General features: G+C 42.8%; 1 protein-coding gene across 1 annotated transcript in view; it reads right to left on the bottom strand.

The window, feature by feature from the left end:
* Fanci (FA complementation group I) overlaps positions 1 to 14368 on the bottom strand; it is a 55390-nt gene that overhangs the window by 26080 nt on the left and 14942 nt on the right. The window contains exons 10-15 of the mRNA XM_029537702.1: positions 13892 to 13984; positions 13040 to 13176; positions 7864 to 8044; positions 5337 to 5424; positions 875 to 1002; positions 237 to 307 (exon numbers count right to left, since the gene is read on the bottom strand). Of these exons, the coding sequence (XP_029393562.1) occupies positions 237 to 307; positions 875 to 1002; positions 5337 to 5424; positions 7864 to 8044; positions 13040 to 13176; positions 13892 to 13984 (698 nt within the window). The remainder of the gene's footprint in view (positions 1 to 236; positions 308 to 874; positions 1003 to 5336; positions 5425 to 7863; positions 8045 to 13039; positions 13177 to 13891; positions 13985 to 14368) is intronic.

The raw sequence follows: 14368 nt of genomic DNA, 5'->3' as shown, positions 1-14368 counted from the left end.
CCACTCCCACATGCTGTCTTTTCTCACTGATCATGTCTAAGGCTAGTTGTCCTTGTATAAATGAGAACGGTAGTAATTTGCACCTCCTGAGGTTGGCCTTCAGCATAAGGTCTCACAGGCTGAGAGGGCTGTGCTGAATTAGGGATCCCCATGTGAAGGGAGGGGCACCAAGCATGAGGTAACAGCCAATATCAGACGGATCAGCTCCCTGCAGTCTCAGGGAATCCGCAACATACCTGGCAAACATAGCTTTCCGCAAGACGAGGATCAAGGAGTCTCTCATCGACATGCTGATCTTGAGAAGCGGCTGAAGAACGGAGCAGGTCACCTCTCATTAGCAATGCTCAGTTCTATGAATGCCATTAGTATTTTGTGTGCTTTTGGGTCTGTTTTCCGTATGTGGTCAAGGCTGATTATACTTTAACCATAAAGACAACAGTGCACTTTGACAGTTGAAAGTTGTTACTGTCAGACATGGTGAGGCAGGCCTGTAATCCCAGCTGCTCAAAAGACCAGGGCAGGAGAACTGCACCAATCTGAGGCCAGCCTTGACTACATAATGGGTTGATCCGGGCTAGCCTGGGCTTTAGAGTGAGCTCCTATTTCTCATGAACCCACTTGTGCGCCCTAATCTCCTAAGACACTTTCAAGTACTCAGCTAAGCTGAGAATGAGAAAAGGCAAGCAGAGCTATAAAGAGGGGGACTTGGGACGTATCTGCCTCCATGCGCTCCGCCTTTATTCAATACAAAACTATGAGGCTCAGGAAAAACTGGAGCTCTGACACCCAGTTTTATAAAAGCTGTACGAGACTCTCCTGACTAGGTAGTGACAACTCTGGCTTCGGGAGCTTTCTGGCATGTCAGCTGATTTACCTGCACCGCCTTGAGCAGTCCTTGCACAGTCTGGAGGGGCAGAAGGGACAAATAGTCAAAAGTCTCCGTGACTTTTGAACAGTTCTGAAGAATTAAAGGTGCATACATGATGATATCTGAAAACAAGTCTGAAAACAGAATATATAATTAGTTACCTCACATAACTGTAAAAAAAAAGATAAGGAAGTATCTAAAGTCTATATGAGGGAAGAAATGTCAAGTGTGATTTTTTTTTTTTTAAAATAAAAGTTTATTTATCTATTATGTATACAGCATTCTGCCTGCATGTTGACTACAGGTCAGAAGAGGGCAGCAGATCTCATTACAGATGGTTATGAGCCACCATGTAGTGGCTGGGAATTGAACTCAGGACCTGTGGAAGAGCAGCTTAAGCTCTGAGCCATCTCTCCATCCCCATGGTGTTTTTGTTTGTTTGTTTTTAAATGTAAATTTCTACTGGCCATACATAATTTTCCCCAGTGTTAACAGGATATTTTATCATTTTTTGTGATAATATAAAATAACAAAATTAAAATGTCTAAGAGGAAGAAAACAGCTCATTACACCGCTGCACAAGTGGTACACCACTTCACTCCCCTCAGCAAAAGCAAGGTGATAAATATTTATAGATCTTTACTTTGGCAGACATAAGGTCTCATCAGGAATATATAAAGCATATTCTTTTGTCAAGAGTTTTAGTAATTTAGTCAGAACACAAGCAAAAATATCTCAAAAGAGAAAAATAACAGAATATCAAGTCTCTAGCAATTCCAAACATGTATTACCTAACAAAGAGTAGAAACAGGATTTAAACAGGACATGCACAAGAGGTCATTGCAAGTACCTTATTAGAGAAAGAGGAAGAACTCTTTGAGGATCTGAGGGATGAGCACTATTTAAGTGGATAGAAACCCAGGACTGCAGACTCTGCACAAAGGTCTAAGAACGGCACAGAGTCAGAGGGTGAGGGAGGTCAGTGATGGGGAAGGATGGAGACAGGAGAAGCAGTGGGAAAGGCGTCATGGGGAAGGATGGAGACAGGAGAGGCAGTGGGAAAGGCGTCATGGGGAAGGATGGCGACAGGAGAGGCAGTGGGAAAGGAACTAAGCGCCAGGCCCGGGAAATATCTGCAGCCAGGCTGGCTTCAAACTTGCAATCCTCCTGCCTCGGCCTCCAGATTGCAGATGTGTATCACTACCACATCTAGTGAGAGGTGATAATTTAGAAAAGGACACACTGATTTCAGAGGCAGAGTTACTAGTATTTTGAGAACACTAATCTGGCGACAGTGTGCGGGGCCAGAGCAGGGGAGTGCTACAGGTTAAAGGACAAAGTCAACTCAGAAACCAATGAGGAAGTTGTGACTCAAAAACCTTGTGAGAATTAACCTCATACAAAGTGTGTTCTCCGGTCACAAATTAGAAACCAGTAACAAGATGATACCTTAAAAAAAAGGGGGGGCGCTGGTAAGATGGCTCAGTGGGTAAGGGCACTGACTGCTCTTCCGAGGGTCCTGAGTTCAAATCCCAGCAACCACATGGTGGCTCACAACCACCCATAATGAGATCTGATGCCCTCTTCTGGTGCGTCTGAAGTCAGCTACAGTGAACTTACGTATAATAATAAATAAATCTTAAAAAAAAAAAAAAAAAGTAAAAGATGACTTTGATTGAGGGTGGCGCACACCTTTAATCCCAGCAGAAGGACCTCTTGAGTCTCTGGCCAGCCTGGTGTACAGAGTGTTCCAGGACAGCCAGAGCTGCACGGAGAACCCTGTCCTGAAGGGGTTGGGGGCAGAGATGACTGAGACAGGGTTTGAGAGATGGCTCAGTGGCTAAGAGCACTGGCTGTTCTTCCAGGACACAGGTTTGATTCCCAGCACCCTTGTGGTGGTTCACAACCATCTGTAATTCCAGCTGCAGGAGATTAGATGCCCTCTTTTGACTTTGGAGGGCATCAAGCATGCATGTGGTGTATGTGTGTGTGTGTGTGTGTGTGTGTGTGTGTATATATATATATATATATATATATATATATATATATATATATATATGCAGACAAAACCCTTACACGTAAAATAAAATGAAAAAAAGAAAACGAACGTTCTCAGATACTGGGCACTAAATGACTCACTTGGCTGAGGCAGGAGGATTGCAAGTTTGAAGCCAGCCTGGTCTCAGTTATTTCACGGGCCTGGTGCTTAGTCCCAATCCACCTTTCCCACAATGCCTTTACTATTCTGGCTAAAGAACAAACCACAGGGAGATTTAAGGCGCTTTGCCCTCTACAGAAACCTTAGAAATGTAGGAGAGCTGACAGGACATTTAAAAGAAAACTAAGAGCTTAGTAGTGTTCAACAGAAAAGAGAGAGACTGCTGTGACATCAGTAGCCTGAGTTTCTAACCCAGGAAGAAGAGTCTGCTTGCAAGACAAGCACAGGAAAGGAAACGACACCGGAATGTGAGGCCACAAAGACCATCAAGAACAAAAGCCTGGGTGGGAACTCAGTGTGCTCAGGAGGAGAGGAAGCTGTAAAATGATGACAGCCAGGAGCCAGAAGAGCCGGCTGACAAATGAGATGCAGAGGCAAGGCCAGACCCAGCGGTGTGCTCGGTACACTTTCACCCAGCCTTGGACTGACTGTAATAAGCTGGGTGTGGTGGCGCACGACTTTAATCCCAGCACTGGGAGGCAGAGGCAGGCAGATTTCTGAGTTCGAGGCCAGCCTGGTCTACAAAGTGAGTTCCAGGACAGCCAGGGCTATACAGAGAAACCCTGTCTCAAAAAACAAAAAAACAAAACAAAAATTCTGTAGTAATGTCACACAGAAAGCAAATTTTATAATTGGATGAAATCTAATTTTTTACATTTCTGATTTTATTTATTTTTTTTTACATATATCCTCTGCCTTTCTCCAATAGTTTCTAGTTATTCAATACTGTCACCAACATTTGATGTGGTCTTTTTGTTGTTGTTGTTTTTGGGGGGACAGGCTAAGTCTATGTAGCTTTGGTTAGCTTATTGAACTCACAGAGATCCTCCTGCCTCAGCCTCCTAGTGCTGGGATGAAGGCATGTGGCCATGGTCATTCTTTTGAATCTCATGCATTCTAACAGGTATACAGCAGTACCCAGTTATTCTAACAGGTACACAGCAGTACCCAGTTATTCTAACAGGTACACAGCAGTACCCAGTTATTCTAACAGGTATACAGCAGTATCCAGTTATGCTGTTCAGCTTTGCTTCCCCAGTGCCTAAACTGACTATGGTGACGGCTGCACCATACACACACGTTAAAGGTCAGTAAACTGTCATACATTAAATGTGGAGATTATACCAATTAGATATCATGAAGTTATAAGGCATAATAAAATATTTATTATTGAACTTTACAGAATCCTAAAATTTGAGGGTTAAAGAAAAGTTACCAATAAAAAAAATGGGGGAAATCTGGTCATAGACACGGTAAGAAACAAACAATTACAGTTCTGAGGACTTCAGAAGTCAGAGAAGCCACAACAGGTCAAACAGAGCTTTTAGCAAAGCTGGGGAAGAGTCTAGGGGTGGGGAGGTGAGTTAAGAAAAAGGCAATGGAGCCGGGCGGTGGTGGCGCACGCCTTTAATCCCAGGACTCGGGAGGCAGAGGCAGGCAGATTTCTGAGTTCGAGGCCAGCCTGGTCTACAAAGTGAGTTCCAGGACAGCCAGGGCTACATAGAGACACCCTGTCTCGAAAAAACCGGAAAAAAAGAAAGAAAAAGGAAATGGATTTAGATATTAGGAGATACCTAATAAAACCAGCCAGTTAGAGGCCATGAATGAGAAGGACAGCACCAGCATGGTAAGCCCAAGCCCAGAGCCCCAGGCATTCAAGGTCATGTCTGTCACTGCGTGTTAACAAGCATGCTGGTGCACAATGGACAGACCACTCACTGGTTAAATGTTTCCTTATTTATCAACACTACAGATATCATAAGTGGGCTCACCTATCTCATTGGCATCATAATCAAAGACAAAACACTAAACTCTATTATATCACTACTAAGTTTTGTTATTTCCTTCTTTTCATTTCTCGTGTGTGTGTGTATGTGCACATGTGTGTGTATATGTGCACACATATGGAGATTAGAGGTTGAAATTGGGAGTCATCCTCCATCCCTTCCACCTGATTCACCAAGGCAAGGTCTCCCAGTCAAACCCGCAGCCCATCAAAATGCCAGACAGTTTGCTCTGGGGATTCCGATTCCCTGTCTCCTCTTCTTGAGGCTGAAATTACAAATAGGCCACCCTGCCCACCTAACATTTATATAGGTTCTTAGGACCTGAACTCAAACCCCAGTAGAACATGGCAAGTGATTTAATCACTGAGCCATCTCTTGAACCCCATAGATGCCCCCAGACTGAATCAGTATGACATACAAAAGGAAATAATCTTAAGAACTCTATCTTCTTCAAGTACAGTACCTAAGAAATGACTGATGGGAGAGGATGTCCGTGTAACAACTCTGTTGAGGACTTGCTCCAGAATTTCTTGTCTGATCATCTCGTGGATCTAAAAAGGACAGAATCAACAAAGCAAGCCTGGGTGACCCAGCTTGCCAGAGCATCAGGGCATGTCAGGCAGAACTGGAAGATTCTGGTGTGTACAAAACCCAAATTTTCAGACAAATCAGGATATGACACAGATCATCTACAGAACAAAATCATGGCTCTCTCAATCTGCACCCAAATGATGTTAGGTACAGGAAGTATATATTGTATTAACCCAAAAGTATAGTCCTCATGAAGCCTGAGGCCAGACATCAAGGACTGTTCCTACTTCAGGTATACAGTACAATCTACAGCTACCTTTCTGCCAGAGTCCATAACTTTTCTTCTAAAACATAAATGTTAAAAGCCCATGGAAAGTTTTAGAAACAACAAGATCTTAATCAGTATCTTCTCAGCTCCAAGAACCACAGCAGGTGTGCTCGAAAACTTTTGGAATTTCACTTGTATTTTATCAAAACCCTTACTTGGATCTGACCGCTTTGATAGTCAGTTGATTTAGACTCAGGCTGCTAGTGATTTAATAGCAGCTATATGCTCTACAGATATTCTGATACTAATGCCACTGACATCAAATAGAACATCTTGTTTTAAAAAAAGATTTAAAACAAAATTTTTGTTTGTTTGTTTGTTTTGAGACAGGGTTTCTCTGTGTAGCCCTGGCTGTCCTGGAACTCAGAAATTCGCCTGTCTCTGCCTCCCGAGTGCTGGGATTAAAGGTGTGCGCCACCACTGCCCAGCTTAAAACAAAATCTTATCCTAAGAAATGTTCTTAGCCATGTTTCTTTTTAAAAGATTCTTTTTATGTATCTGAGTGTTTTGCCTACATGTTCATCATGTGCATGCATCCTGGTTCCCAAGGAGGTTAGAAGAGGTTACTGAACACCCTGGAACTGGAATTACAGAGGGCTGCAGCTACCATGGGATGCTGGGAACAGAACCCAGGTCCTCTGCAAGAGCACGTGCTCTTACATGCTGAGCCCTCTCTCCAGGACCATGATGGTTCTTCTTGATGGTCAACTTGACTTTGGTTTGGTTTGGTTTGAAGACAGGGTCCCTCTATATAGCTCTGGCTGTTCTAGAACTCACTCTGGCTGTCCTCGAACTCAGAAATCCACCTGCCTTGACCAGGTTGGCCTTGAACTCCCAAAGAACTGAAAGAGATCCACCTGACTCTGCCTCCTGAGTGCTGGGGTTAAAGGCATGGTCATCAACCTGATTTTGTTAGATTCGTTTGGAACACATCTAGCACTGCTGGCACATGGGACAGCACTTGAGGAAAGACAGACTGCCCTGAACATGGACAGAAATAAGCAGTAGGCTACAGGACAGATGGAAAAAGAAAGAAGGAACAAGCCACCTAGTACAGGCTTGACCTGGTTTCTGTTCATCTGTCTGTCTCCTCTGTTTCTTTGACTCTTTTGTGTATTCTGTGTCTGTCTCTCCATTTTCCAGCCACTGTCAGATAACCGGCCTCCTCTGTCCTGCTTCTATTGCCATGAATGATATCCTGATCCATCTAGGCCCAAAGGTATTGAGCCAGTCAGGCAGACTGAAACATATGAAATTCTGAGTTAAAATAACTCCTTTTACAGTTGTTTCTCCCAGGCCCTTGTCAGAGACAAAAAGCTAACGCACTGTTTGCCAGGGGGAGAGAAAGCTATGTGCTGTTTAAACTTGAGGTTCTGATTTAGAGAAAAATCCTGTCTCAAGGCAATAAAGTGAGAACTATTCGAGGAAGACACCCAGCACCCTGCTCTGGTCTCTGCACACGTGTGCACACAAGGGAAGTGTATTTGCACATTCACATGCATATACCTTTCCCTCTCCCAACACAAATAAGAAGCTGAGCGTGTACTCACCAACCTGATTCTGTAAGATTTCAATACCGTCCCAAGCTGTCACACACACCCTGCCAACTGTCAACCTTCCTTATCTGACAAACTCCCAAGTAACATCTTGCTCCATTTATACTATGTAGGTGCAATTTGGAAATGGTAGTCAAATGGGACTTTTACTACCTTAGTTAGGGTTACTATTGCTGTGATAAAACACCATGACCAAAGCAACTTTGGGAGGAAAGGGGTTGTTCTGCTTGTGTCTATATCACAGCTCATCATCAAAGGGAGTCAGGAGAGGAACTCAGTCAGGGCAGAAACCTGGAGGCAGGAGCTGATGCAGAGGCCATGGAGGAGCGCTGCTTACGAGCTTGTACATTATGGCTTGCTCAGCCTACTTTCTTATAGAACCCAGGACCACCAGCCCAGGGACAGTCCCACCTACAATGGGCTGTCCGCTGCCCCCCACTGCCCCAATCAATCACAAATAAGAAAATATGTCTTACAGGCTTGCCTAATGCCTGACATTTTCTCTCCCGAGGCTCTGTCCTCTCTGATAACTCTAGTTTGGGCCAGGTTGACATAAAGTTAGCCAATACACTTACTTTAAAGGTTTCCAGTAAGATATTAGCTCCCAGCTTACATGCATGCTGGTTTGTCATTTTAGAAAGATTGGTGCCAATTTCAACAGCTTTTCCATCAAGAATCTTCTTTGGTCCATAGGAATCCATCAAGATGAAACCAAATTCTATCAGACCTTGAGTTACATGATCCCAACTATGAACACTGCGAGAAAACAAAGTGTAGTTGAAAGAGCTTAGTAAATACTCACCACACACTTAGTGCTTTATAGTTGAGAGAGCTTAGTAAATACCCACCACACACTCAGTGCTTTATAGTTGAGAGCTTAATAAATACCCACCACACACTCACTGCTTTATAGTTGAGAGAGCTTAGTAAATACCCACCACACACTCGATGCCGTTTACTTCTTAACTCAGACCCTCTTTGCATGCACTGATATTTGATAGAATTCTATTTTTATGTTTTATTTTATTATGTATTCAGCATTTTGTCTGAGTGTATGCCTGCAGGACAGAGAAGGGCACCAGAGCTCATCATACATGGCTGTGAGCCACCAGGTGGTTGCTGGGAACTGAACTCAGGACCTCTGGCAACCATCTCTCCAGCCCAACTGACAGAATTCTTAATGCAGTCATGGAAGCGTAGGCAAGAGGCTTCCAAGTGCAGGCAGGCCTTACTAAGGGGAATCCCGACACTCTGGGCTAGAGGTGTAGCTCAGTGGCAGACTACTTATCAAGCATGTACAAGGTCCCGGTTCAAACCTCAGTCAGAAACAAAAGTACCTAAAATACCTTTTTAAAATGGAAAAAAAAAAAAATTCAGTATAGTGATCATTTTGAAATTTCTACTCAAGATTTCAGTCAGTTGTTCCTTCACTTCTCCCTTCTATGCAGCACTGTGTGCACGCTTGCGAGGCTGGCCTCTGTCTAGACTGAGATTTTCTAGGGTTAAGACCAACGTGTAGTCACATTTTTAGCCATCTAGCTAGACACAAGCACTCAGTAAATATTTATAGTATAGTTGTGGTTTTAACAGCAGGAGCTAAACTACAAAAAACCTTTGTAAGTAACCGCACCTTGGTGATTACCACTTGATGCCACCCTTTATAGTGGAAGGGACAAGCTTGAATAGGTTTCTACATCATTATATCTGCACAGGAGAAGCATAACTCAGTACTGAAGAACAAAGGGGACAGCTGTGCATTGTGACAGATTTAAGAATACTTACTCTGGAGAGAAAAGATCAAGAGAAATCTAGTGTATATTCCATTCTTCCCATAATAGTACTTAATACAGAATACAAAATACAGAAAAATACACACACAGAGCTGGGGATGTAGCTCGGTTGACAGAGTGCTTGACGAGCATGCAGAAGACCTGGGTTCAATTCCCAGCACTGCATAAAACCTGACCTGGTGACACACACCTGCAGTTCCTGCATTCCAGAGGCAGAAGCTGGGCAGTCATGAGGTCAATGTCATCTTGGCTATAAAAGGAGTTCCACGGCCAGAGATACATCAGACCCTGTCTCAAAAGTCTCTCTCTCACACACACACAATGTAAGTATAAGGGGTGTGTGTGTGTGTGTGTGTGTGTGTGTGTGTGTGTAGCCTATATATAAGTGGCATGTGTACATATATAACTACATTAATGATACACACATCCACACCCCATCTACGAACTGTGTGAGAAATAAAAGGTTCATTTTCTGGTCAATTGAAAAACCTCTTATTTTTCTGTAGTTAACAGATTGTGTGCGTTGACATGGTGGATTTTTGTTTATCAGCTCTTTGGATTTTTGTATACTATATTTTTATCATATCCATCTCCTACTCCTTTACTTATTAGTTTTATTATCTTAAAACGTTTTTTGTAGCACTTACTCTTTGAGATGGTGTCTCACTCAACCCGGAACTCTTGGATTCAGCTACACTGGCTGGGCAACAGGCTCCAGGGAGCTCTGACTCCAGCTCCCCAGCACTGGGCTTACAGGCACACACTGGGCAAGCCAGACCCGAACTCATGCCTTAGGCTTGCATGGCAAACACTTTACCAACTGAGCCATCTCCCCAGTTGCCAAAACAAAAACAAAAAACAAAATAAAACAAAACAAAACCCCAAGAATATCACAGTGTGTAGGAAAGATATTCACTACAAAGAAAGGGCACAGCCCTAAGTCCCAGGTGTGAAAACGGGAGTTTAACGAACATCAACTGCTAAATCTCAGAAAGGCAAAGATCAGACAGCTGTAAAAGATTCTATAAAGGAAAAAGAGTTAACAGGTTATCTACAGTAACACAAAAATTCGATAATCATCACTTTCCACCAGCAATTCTAGGTGAAAGAGACAATGAAAAATGACCATAAACTTAACACGTCTTCAACTAGTAGAGCAAAATAAAACTTTCAGATATTAAAAACCTCAAACTGTATCAAGAAATACTGCAAGAATGAGATATTTATGACATTATGTTTTTCCAGGAGAAAGGTATGTGCTTCAACAGAGGTGAGCAAAGAGACAGAAACCGTATCAGGAAATCCAAGTAAGTCTGTTAACAGTGACGACGGGAGGTGAGGCTGGGGGGGCTGGGTGGCAGGGCACTTGCTGAGCGTGCACAGAGCCCTGGGTTTAATCTCCAGTTCTGCACACAAGAAAGAAAAGAAAAAGAGGAGGGAGGGGCGCAGAGGAGGGAGGGGAGCCAAGTGCTCCCTGAGTTTCTTATTATGGAGGACAGGTTCCAGCCCTCCATCAGTTAGAGCTCTGAGGAGCGCCTACGATTGGCAAGAAGGCAAGATATAAATTGGAAATTTTGCTGGCTTATAGATTTTTTTTTCTAGTACATTAATGCTTTACATTTCAAAATACCAAAGGGAAACACAGCCTGCCGAACCACTAACTATGGCAGGCAGTGGAAGGATACAGTTCTTGAGTCTGGTACCTTGTTTGCTTCCCACTGGCTTAGGTCACAAGCACAGGCGGTATGCCTGGAGCCTTAATTACATGGCTCTTGCCAGTGTTTACACATGTTGCCCCCTCCCCATAATTCAGCAGTTTAGAAATGCCCTTTTGAAGACACTTAAGCTTGCTGTTCAGGTAAGGCCCAGGATCTATTACAGTTTTATGTGAAGAACATAAACCATTGCGGGGCTCAGAGCACAAAGCCAAATGCATTTTAACTCTGTCCCGTCTTATTATCCCCACAGGGCCTATTGCTCTGGGTGCACGGCTTTCTAGAACAAAGGGTTTTTAAGAAATATATTACATTAGAGCAGAAATGTCCCCATCTAGTGCCTCTCTCCACTCTAATAGGCAGATAGATGTCTAAATAAAATATTACAAAAATACAACAAGTTGAAGTACCCAAAAATCAATCATGTAATATATATGTTATTTTGAGGTTAATTAACAGATTGGAGAAACCATGTATAACTAAGCAACAAATAATTTAGGGAGATTATAATGATGTCATCCACATCTTTTCCTGCTAAAGTCTGGCCCCATCTGGTAGCAAGAGTCTCTTCTGCTAGATTGTAGCTGAAGATGTTTCTCCATCCCATGGCTGGTAGAGACTTGGAAGATGGGCAGCACTCCCATTCCCTAGTTATGCACCGCCTTCATCTGTGATCTAACTTGGAGAGATTCAGTTGAGAGAATACCGAAAAGACACCATTAACTTAAAAAAAAAAAAAAAAAAAAAAAAAAAAAAAAAAAACTAGATACAGCGGGATATAGTGGCATGTGCCNTTCATCTGTGATCTAACTTGGAGAGATTCAGTTGAGAGAATACCTATATGTGAGCTTCACCATTAACAAAAAAAAAAAAAAAAAAAAAAAAAAGGAAAACTAGATACAGCGGGATATAGTGGCATGTGCCTGCGCTCAAAAAGTAGACATAGGATTGTCAGAAGTTCAAGGCCAGCCAGGGATACATAATGAACCTGTCTCAAATATTCCAAGCCAACAAAGTACATCCAGATACAGAAGAGACACAGACATTTCAGAGCTGTTTAATGGGTAGAACGCGCTGAAACAAGGACTCAGGCTCTCTAACTGGCATCATGTGCTGGGGTCACACCGGACTCTGAATCAGGATTCCAGCACATGAAAAAGATTTAAATTAGGGCTTAAAATATAAAACTTTATATTTAATCTGTGGGTTCATAGACAAAAAGAAAAAAAAAAAGGATGCCACAATAAAGACTGATACAACTAATATTTATCCTAAAATTAAAAAATAAAACAAGGGTTGAAGAGAAGGCTCAGGGGTTAAGAGCACTGACTGCTCTTCTGAAGGTCCTGAGTTCAAATCCCAGCCACCACATGGTGGCTCACAACCATCCGAATGAGATCTGATGCCCTCTTCTGGGCTGTCTGAAGATAGCTATGGTGTACTTACATCTAACAATAAATAAATCTTTGGGTCAGAGTGAGCAAGACCAGAGCGAGCAGAGGTCCTGAGTTCAATTCCCAGCAACCACATGAAGGCTCACAAACATCTGTACAGCTACAGTGTACTCATATACATAAAATAGATAAATAAATCTTTAAAAACAAAAATAAAAACAAAAAACCCAAAACCCCACGATGGCCACTGTTATTTCCCTTGTAGTTTTAAATAATTTGCCTAAAATTGTTAAGTCAATAAATAATTCACTTCCAACTTCCCAGTCACAGACTTCAGTGGTCAAAGTAATACAGTTTAGTATTTTTGCTGATTTTTGTTTTGTTTTTGTTTTTCTAGACATGGTTTCTCTGTGTAGCCGTGGCTGTCCTGGAACTCACTCTGTAGACCAGGCTGGCCTCGAACTCAGGCCTGCCTCTGTCTCCCGAGCGCTGGTGTTAAAGGCATGGTGGTCAACTTGATTCTACTGACAGTATTTCCACTCACATAACAAGACAATGAAGACTTCACCTAACAGAGTTGCAGTATCAAGGAAAAAGAAAAGACAATGTTCTATACTCTTGTTATATGTCAGGTGTCTAGGAAATTAGGCCCAGAGATGGAAAGTTGTTTTGTTTTGTTTTTTCTTTCAATATAGGAACATTTTCTTCCACCAATGTGAAGGGCTAAAGCTCCAATCTTCCAGTCATTAGCTACAACCGCCAGTGTTCTCGGAGCAGTCCTAAGCATGGCTCCACCCCGCTTTCTCTAACCCGGACCCTCAAACACATTTGGAATATGGTTCATCAGCTCACCTGTTCCGCACCACTTGTAAGATCATGGTTGAAACACAAGTTCTCTGGGGGACGAGAGTCTGAAGAAACTTAGAGCCTTGGAGGAGCTGAAGATCCTTGAAGCTTTTTACAACGGAAGTCTTTAAAAGATCAAACACCTAATACGGTTGAAGAAATAAGAAAATGAGCCAAAATTAGTTTTCTGATCTGAGATCACACACAACCCTACGGCGGCTGTTTAGAGATTAAGATGCTACAAAAGCTATGAGCTTCAATGGGAACTTAGAAGAGCTAAAGACGGGACTTTCTTCACGAGAAAAGGCTGAGGCAGGAGAATTACAAGTTTGCTACCAACTTAGTCAGCTCAGACAGGGAGTTGGCTTTCTCCTTCCACCACGTTGTTCCTAGGGACTGAACTAATGTCGTCAGGCTTGGGATCAAGTATTTTCAGCTGCCGAGCCATCTCACCAGCGCCCTGTCTCAGCAAAGGCAGGTGTGTAACTCAGTGTTCCACTGCCTGCTACCAAGGGTACGCATCACTGTTCTGAACCACAAAACAGAACAGCAAGGTGAAGAAAAAAACGTCACTCCTGATCATGGAACTCAGGGAAAAAAGAGGGCAAGAACATCATGCTCTCGTCGCTGATTGTTGGGGACAGTTCTTAGAGTGCGACCATGAGACGGCTGCACAGCCAACTTGTGCGGCTCTCCCGCACCTAAGCAGGTAACACAGTTCTCAGTCCACGCTACCATGATCTGGCTTTCTCAACAGGGAATGAAGGCATGCACCAGGAATCGCAAGTAACTCTAACAAAAACAGGTTCTTTTATGCTTTCCTATAAAAGCATCACAATAACCTTACAAACGGCATACCTGTTCCTCAAATCTCTGTATTCTCGTGAGAGAGAGGAGAAGAGCGATGCTGAAGGGACACAGGCATTTACTGGGATCCCCCTGCTGTCCAGCCTATGACAAACAGAACAGTCGTTAGTCTGCTTAAAAACAAGTTCCTCCATAGGTCTGAAAAGTTCATGGAAGAGGTAAAACTATAAAGCATTTAGAACATAGAGAAAATATGTATGAGTAGGAATAGAATTCTTAGGTATAATATCCAAAGCACAACTTATATAATAAAATTGACTTAAGAAAAGACAAAAGACTTGAAGACATTTCAAAAAAATGAGAACTAATAAGTACATGAAAAAACACTCATTACCAATTAACCAAATGCAAAGCAAAGGCTCGAAGGGAGAGATGCCAGGGAGAGATGCTATTGCATACCTGTCAGAGCAAAAGCAGCAGTGAGACAGACAGACAGACAGAAAGACAGTGGTGACAAATGTCACCCAG

The sequence above is a fragment of the Mus pahari genome, chromosome 1 (genome assembly GCF_900095145.1).
Source record: "Mus pahari chromosome 1, PAHARI_EIJ_v1.1, whole genome shotgun sequence".
Classification (NCBI taxonomy): domain Eukaryota; kingdom Metazoa; phylum Chordata; class Mammalia; order Rodentia; family Muridae; genus Mus; species Mus pahari.
This window is presented reverse-complemented; position numbering and strand designations above follow the sequence as displayed.